The 7,894-nt window shown below is 48.4% G+C and overlaps 1 protein-coding gene across 1 annotated transcript in view; it reads right to left on the reverse strand.

The window, feature by feature from the left end:
* Nucleotides 1-7,246, reverse strand: part of RAB38 (RAB38, member RAS oncogene family) — a 35,283-nt gene extending 28,037 nt beyond the window's left edge. Inside the window, exon 1 of the mRNA XM_028726022.2 lies at nt 6,906-7,246. Within this exon, the coding sequence (XP_028581855.1) occupies nt 6,906-7,113 (208 nt within the window). The 5' untranslated portion in view covers nt 7,114-7,246. The remainder of the gene's footprint in view (nt 1-6,905) is intronic.
* Between the last annotated feature and the right edge of the window lie 648 nt (nt 7,247-7,894).

Below are 7,894 nucleotides of genomic sequence, written 5' to 3' on the forward strand. Positions count from 1 at the left end.
CTCCCATCAGATGTCAAGGAAATAAACAACTATAGTGGTACCTCGGGTTAAGTACTTAATTCGTTCTGGAGGTCTGTTCTTAACCTGAAACTGTTCTTAACCTGAAGCACCACTTTAGCTAATGGGGCCTCCTGCTGCCGCCACGCCACTGGAGCACGATTTCTGTTCTCATTCTGAAGCAAAGTTCTTAACCCGAGGTAATATTTCTGGGTTAGTGGCGTCTGTAACCTAGCTCTGGTTGAGGCTAATCTAACTTCCTTGGGGTGTGGGACCTCTAGGGTGTTTCTATATATGGACCTTAAGGTCCTCTGTCAGGCATACCAGGAGAGGCGGTGCCATAGGTACGAGGGTCCTAGGCCCTGAAGGGCTTTAATGGTCAAAACCAGCACCCTAAATCTAACCCTGTACTCCACAGGGAGCCAGTGCAGCTGGAAAAGCACTGGGTGAATATGCTCCCATGGCAGAGACCCAGTGAGGAGCCTCGCTGCTGCATTCTGCACCCGCTGGAGTTTCTGGGACAGCTTCAAGGGCAGCCCCGCGTAAAGGGAATTACAGTAGTCAAGCCTGGAGGTGACCATCGCGTGGATCACTGTGGCTAGGTCAGGGCGGGAAAGGTAAGGGACCAACTGCTTGATGCGGCGAAGGTGGAAAAATGTCGCCTTGGCTGTTGATGTAACCATGGAGAGTAAGTCTGTCAATGGTCGCTAGTAGGCATGATGACTATGTTCTGCCTCCATGGAAACCTCAAGAGGGGAAAGTGAGTTTGCATTCAGGTCCTGCTTGTGGGTTTCCCACGGGCATCTGGTTGGATGCTGGACTAGATGAGCCACGGGCCTGATCCAGCAGGCTCTTCTTACAAGTTACGATTTCCAAACACCATGTTGTTGTTGTTTAGTCGTTTAGTCGTGTCCGAATCTTCATGACCCCATGGACCAGAGCATGCCAGGCACTCCTGTCTTCCACTGCCTCCTGCAGTTTGGTCAAACTCATGCTGGTAGCTTCGAGAACACTGTCCAACCATCTCGTCCTCTGCCGTCCCGTCTCCTTGTGTCCTCCATCTTTCCCAACATCAGGGTCTTTTCCAGGGAGTCTTCTCTTCTCATGTGGTGGCCAAAGTATTGGAGCCTCAGCTTCAGGATCTGTCCTTCCAGTGAGCACTCAGGGCTAATTTCCTTAAGAATGGATGCGTTTGATCTTCTTGCAGTCCATGGGACTCTCAAGAGTCTCCTCCAGCACCATAATTCAAAAGCATCAACTCTTTGGCGATCAGCCTTCTTTATGGGCCAGCTCTCACTTCCATACATCACTACTGGGAAAACCATGGCTTTAACTATACGGACCTTTGTTAGCAAGGTGATGTCTCTGCTTTTTAAGATGCTGTCTAGGTTTGCCATCGCCTTTCTCCCAAGGAGCAAGCGTCTTTTAATTTCGTGACTGCTGTCACCATCTGCAGTGATCATGGAGCCCAAGAAAGTAAAATCTCTCACTGCCTCCATTTCAAACACCAAACACCATAAGCAAGTGCAAATACAAGCTACTATCCTGCACTTTTGCATGCAGAGATAAGACGCCCATTTTCTGTTATGTTGGTGGCATGGGAGCTGACGGTGCAGTGGGGCTCTTTCTTTCTGCCTGATTGCAAGAGAGGAGCCCAAGATGGTCAGGTGGAGTTGAAAGAAGGCTGCTTTGCATGGGAAAATGGGACACTGGCTTTGGCTTCGCCTACTGTTGGTCTCCCCACCTCCCTGCATACCAGCCTCCATTAGAACAGGCAACGGTGTGACTCCTCCCCACGTGAGTAATTTCCGTGGGCGGGGCAACAGCGGAATAGGAATAGGCAACTAGGCAAACTCCTCCTACATAGCCGGAGATTTCACTTAGGAATGCAGGAACGTGGGAAGGAGTTCCACGGTAGCCGCCAGTGCAATGTAAGAAGAATGCTAAAGACTTAGCGCTAGTGCAGGATTCTAGAGGTATAGAGGCAGTTAACAAGCCAGGTATGTGTGCACAATGTCAAAGGGATGAGATGCAAATGGCACCATTGCATAATTATTGTTCGTCTCGGCCCTGCCAAACGCGCAGCACAAGCACCTAAAATCCTTTAATTCCAAAAGAACGTTAGGAATTTTATTTCCCTGGTCTCGTTTTATGTAATTCTAGGGAGAGACAGGGCGGGGGAATCAGTAAGAGGAGAGTTTAAAGAAATTAAAGCTGTAGCTACATTTTATTTATTTATTTGCAAAACCCTCATCTGAGTAATACTGGGTTATAGGTTGTTGTTGTTTTCGTAGAGGCAGTTACTGCATGCCTCTAAAACATATTTTTCTTGACATGGCACTGAAGGAATGGCCAGGGGTGCAGTTAGGAGAGAAAGAGAATCCTTACAGCAAAACAGAAAAACCACTTAGGAAAAAAAAAGTAGAACAAATTGTTTTAAAAACAACAACTATCGGATAAATATTTCAGTGACAATGCTGTAATAGGCCACAGCACTACAATATATTGCGACATGTGATGCGGACCCCGAGGTCTTGTGCATCGGTGGCCAAAAAGAATAAATTAAGCATAAGAATTCTGTAGAATGCATGAGCAGGGCAACACTGGCAAGTAAAGTCAACACACCAAATTAAAAGCAGAAACTACAAAGTACAGTTGTACTTTGCTTGTTGAACAGCTTGGCTCCCAAACAAATCGGCTCCTGGACGCTGCAAACCTGGATGTAAGTGTTCCGGTTTGCGAATATTTTTCAGAAGCCAAACGTCCAAGACGGCTTCTGCTTGAGTACAGGAAGCTCCTGCAGCCAATCGGAAGCCGAGCCTTGGTTTTTGAACGGTTTCGGGATTCAAATGGACTCCTGGAACGGATAAAGTTCAAGAACCAAGGTACCACTGTAATATGCTTTATGTATGAAGTTTCCTGTGTAAGTGGGAGTGGCAGGTATGACTGGGCTGTGGAGCTGATTCTCAACACAGGTGCTGCTGCAGCATCCCTGGATGGTGTGGGGGTGAGTTCAGGGCTGTCCCAAAGAGCCACTCCAGTACTTCCCCCATTGCAAATGTACATCCCCAACCTCAGCACCATCCTGCCCATCCAGGTAAGCTTCAGCAGACCCAGTTCAGGAGGCAGACACAGACCATTCCTATATTTAGCCAGTGTGGTGTAGTGGTTAAGAGCGGTGGACTCGTAATCTGGTGAACCGGGTTTGATTCCCCTCTCCTCCACATGCAGCTGCTGGGTGACACTGGGCCAGTCACACTTCTTTGAAGTCTCTCAGCCTCACTCACCTCACAGAGTGTTTGTTGTGGGGGAGGAAGGGAAAGGAGAAGGTTAGCCACTTTGAGACTCCTTAAAGGGAGTGAAAGGCGGGATATCAAATCCAAACTCTTCTTCTTCTTAAGGGCCAAAGGCAACTGGTTTTTAATTTTTTGCAACAATGTACTGCAGCGATTTGGCCTAGAACATGATGATTGCTGAAGAATCCATTTATCTGAGGGCTATTTTATTGCAATAAAAATGAACTCGTGCTTTTTCCTTGGTTGCTAGAGATGTGGTTGAGGCAAAATGAGGGTGGCAGCTAAAAAGCATGTGACTTTTGTAAAGATTCTGATCATGCAGAGAGCCTATGCTCTTGGGCATGCTTCAGCTCTATCAAATGGGTTGGTGGCTGGGTAGAAGCTCAGCATTTTTTGAAATGGGCCCCCTGGCTGTGCAAGCCTAGGCAGAGCCAATAGCTGAATTCAGTGGGGCTCACTCTCTAGTCTAGAGCAGCAGTTGAGGACTGCAGCCCCACAAAGTGCTGCAAACACAGGTTCGTCCCCATTTGCACATTATACTTTCAAGGGCATCTAAGAAACATAAACGGGTTGCATCCAGAGTTGCCTAGAGAGGGTCTCCACTACTTGGACGTTCCTGTGGGTGGAGAGGGGGGAGTGATATTCATCACTTGCTCCTGCAGATCCCTACGGAGACCCCTTTGGAGCAGGATGGGAGGTAGAAACCATCTGAAATGGTCTATTCTCTCCCTCCGGTGGAAGCCCCAGATGTTGGATCCATGGCTGGTTGGCTGGTTGGCTTCCATCTGTCTCAGGGGACAATGGAGCAGCCTTTGGGGGCACACCTACAGGGACAGATGAAGGCATCCGGTTTCCTTGTTATCCTTGCTTCTTACAGAATGTACATCATGCTTCAGAGAGACTGTTTTTGTGCGCCACAGTAAAGCCATAGTAAATTGTTATTTGAAAAAGCTCCTTCCCTAGTACAAGCGACAAACCATGGTTTAGCGTTACATCTAACCCAGAAGTCATGGTGACTCATGGTGAAGCTGTGGTTTGTTCCTGGCTTATCAGTTTGTGGGGAACTTCCAAACTGTTGTTATTTTCAGGTGGGATTCAGTCAGGTACAGGCAAACTCAGGTTGCACGAATAAAGTTGGTTTGGAGCTCTTGTACAACAAACCACCTTCCCAGAAAACAGCAAGATTTTTGAGAGAAGGAAAGACACTTGCTGACATAATGTCATCTAACTTTCCCCAAAACAAATTGAGAGTGGATGCTCAGCAAAAAGTTGCTTTTGGACCTCTCTGCAAGCAAATCAGGTTGCCTGGAAGAGACCATGGTTTGGAGTAAAGCAATCCACAATCCCACTAAACTAGGGTTTGTGCTCCTACTTGCACTAGGGGAAAAGTGAAGTGGGAGCGATCTCTTCATTCACGGTAAGCTGTTTAACTATTGTTTACTGTGACATATGAATACAGCGGGTGGATGCGGGTGGTGCTGTTGTCTAAACCACAGAACCTAGGACTTGCCGATCAGAAGGTCAGCGGTTCGAATCCCCGCAACGGGGTGAGCTCCCATTTATCGGTCCCTGCTCCTGCAAAACCTAGCAGTTCGAAAGCACGTCAAAGTGCAAGTAGATAAATAGGTACCGCTCTGGCGGGAAGGCAAATGCCATTTCCATGCACTGCTCTGGTTCGCCAGAAGCAGCTTAGTCATGCTGGCCACATGACCTGGAATCTGTACGCCGGCTCCCTCAGCCCGTAAAGCGAGATGAGCGCCACAACCCCAGAGTCATCCGTGACTGGACCTAACGGCCAGGGGTCCCTTTACCTTTACCTATGAATACAACTAGAATAATGAGTGCAGAAGGAAGGCCTCTGCATCAAAGAGTTTGCATTCTAAAGGCAACATCCAACCAAGATTAAGCATTCCTAATTTCAAAGGAAGCGATGATGCATATACTTAAGGTTGCAATTCAGGTAGGTAGCTGTGTTGGTCTGATGCAGTCAAAATCAAAAATTAAAAAATAGTCCAGTAGCACCTTAGAGACCAACTAAGTTTGTTCTAGGTATAAGCTTTCGTGTGCATGCACACTTCTTCAGATACACTGGACAACAAACTTAGTTGGTCTCTAAGGTGCTACTGGACTATTTTTTAATTTTTTATTAAGGTTGCAGTGTTACACACACTAATCTGGGAGTAAGTGCCATTTAACTCAATTGGCCTTACCTTAGAGTAGAGAGATCTAGATATCTGGATTCCTACTGAAATCAATGGAAATTTGATTTATCATAAACTGGATGGGCGTGTGTGATTTAAACAGTTACATAAAGAATCTATAACCCAATACTTGTTGAGGGATGATATTCCTGAAACTACCAAGATTGTTTTGGGATACTTAGCCGGGATTTTTAAAACTAAATCTAAAGTTGTCTGATATCTTCAGCGGTGGCTACTGAGCCTTTTTATATATTTTATGTATTTGGAGTCTTAAATGTATTTGGATGACTTTGTATGCCTTTATTGTTTAAACTTATGCTAATAAAGGTTGAAAAAAGAAACCCCTTAATGGTTTGAGGTTTTGTTTTGTTTTTGTTTTGCTCCTGTAATAACTATTGAATAAATATTTGAAAACAGAGTCTCATAGAACCGCCCACAGTTACAGCACTTTTAAAGTCTCATGGATTCCGGGCAGGGAGTTACACACATTAAATCTCTCCAATGAAAACCAGCAGGGGCTTAAAAGTGCTTAACTCTGGCTAGACTCTTTCCATTAATTAATGGGGCGACCCAGCCAAATTAAATCCCACTGATTTCAATGTGCTGAACTTGAAAGTGTTTTAAGACAGCAATGCTACATGCATGGAACTCATGGGCCTTACAACCGAGTAAACTGCATAAACTCAGCTTCTTAACTAAAGTAAACTTGAAAGTGCAAGAAGGCTGAAATCCTGACACAGTGAAGTGAGTCACACTCGACTCTGTGGGACTACCGATTCAACCGAACTGGATCACGCCCATAAGTTTGGAACACAGCTCCTGAAAGGGGGTTGGGAAATGCTTCCAGCCTGCAAACCCTACAGTATACTTAATAATAATTTTATTATTACTTCCTTGAGGGCAACAGGATCACAGAGTAAACATGCCATGTTTTTGGCTGGGATCCTCGCCCTCGGAGACCCAACGCACTTCAGTGGAGCCATGCACATTGATCCCAATGGGTCTCCTCGGAGTAGGGCTTAGCAGGCTCCAACCAGAGAGTTTAGAAGGCAGCTTCTGAGCGGGTCTAGTATTATCACTCCACGCAATTCCACGCCCGGCCCTGAAGGCAAGGAAGCACTGGACTCACAACACGCCCCCCCCCGGTCAGTAGAGGGACCCATCTCTACTCCTGACTCGCATGCCACACATCCGTGCCTGGAGCACCCACTCCAAGAGAGTGGGGGGAACCTACCTCCCCGTCTCTCCCCTCTTGCGCCTGGCGCACCCAGCCCGGATCAGTGGAGAGATTTATCTCTACCTCTGACTCCCACCCCAATTCCCTGCGCACCCACCCCGTGTCAAAAGGCGGACCTACCTTTGCTCCTCGCTCCCCCCTCCCATCACCTCCCCCCCCCCCCACGGCACTCACCCGCGATGTCCCACAGCTGCAGCCGCACCACCGTCTCCGGGTCCCAGCTGAGCACCTTGAGCGCGAAGTCGACGCCGATGGTGGCGCGGTAGTGCGGCGAGAAGTTCTGGTGGACGTAGCGCTTGATGATGCTGGTCTTGCCCACGCCCAGGTCGCCGATGACCAGCAACTTGTAGAGGCGCTCCTTCTGGCCGGCCGGCTTCTGCATCGCCCTCCTCGCCGCCGCCGCCGCCTCCTCTTCCGACGGCGCGGCCGAGGCGCTGCGCAGCGAGCTGCCTGGCGCGCCGGTCCCAGGATCTGATCGCGAGCTCGCCGGGGAGAAGGGGAAGGCAGGCCGAGGGGGAGGGCCCAGAGGCGGGCGAGGGTGGGGTGGAGGGTGGGGGAGACACCCCTTGGCAAGCGAGCGAAAGAGCGGCCCAAGGTCGTCGCGAGGGATGGCTTCAAAGGATCCCCAACCGAGGGAACAGCGGCGAGAAGTTTGGGCAAAGTTTGGCGCGACTTTTTTTACGCTTCGTGCGGATCAGACGCAGCAGCAGCCTGGGAAAACTGTCTTAAGGACCAGTTACAGATGGGTAGCCGTGTTGGTCTGCCATAGTCAAAACAAAAAAAATTCCTTCCAGTAGCACCTTAAAGACCAACTAAGTTAGTTCTTGGTATGAGCTTTCGTGTGCATGCACACTTCTTCAGATACACTGAAACAGAAGGCTGTTTCAGTGTATCTGAAGGCTTCTGTTTCAGTGTATCTGAAGAAGTGTGCATGCACACGAAAGCTCATACCAAGAACTAACTTAGTTGGTCTTTAAGGTGCTACTGGAAGGAATTTTTTTTTGTTTTGTCTTAAGGACGTAAGACGAGCCCTGATGGATCAGCCCATCTCGATCTCGTCCAGCATCCTGGACTCACCGGAGTTGACCAGATGCCTCTTCTGGGAAGCCTACCAGCAGGAGCTGAGCGCAGGAGCTCTGTGGTTTCCAGAAACTGCTGTTCAT

Source organism: Podarcis muralis, chromosome 4, assembly GCF_964188315.1.
Source record: "Podarcis muralis chromosome 4, rPodMur119.hap1.1, whole genome shotgun sequence".
In the NCBI taxonomy this organism is placed as follows: Eukaryota; Metazoa; Chordata; class Lepidosauria; order Squamata; family Lacertidae; genus Podarcis; species Podarcis muralis.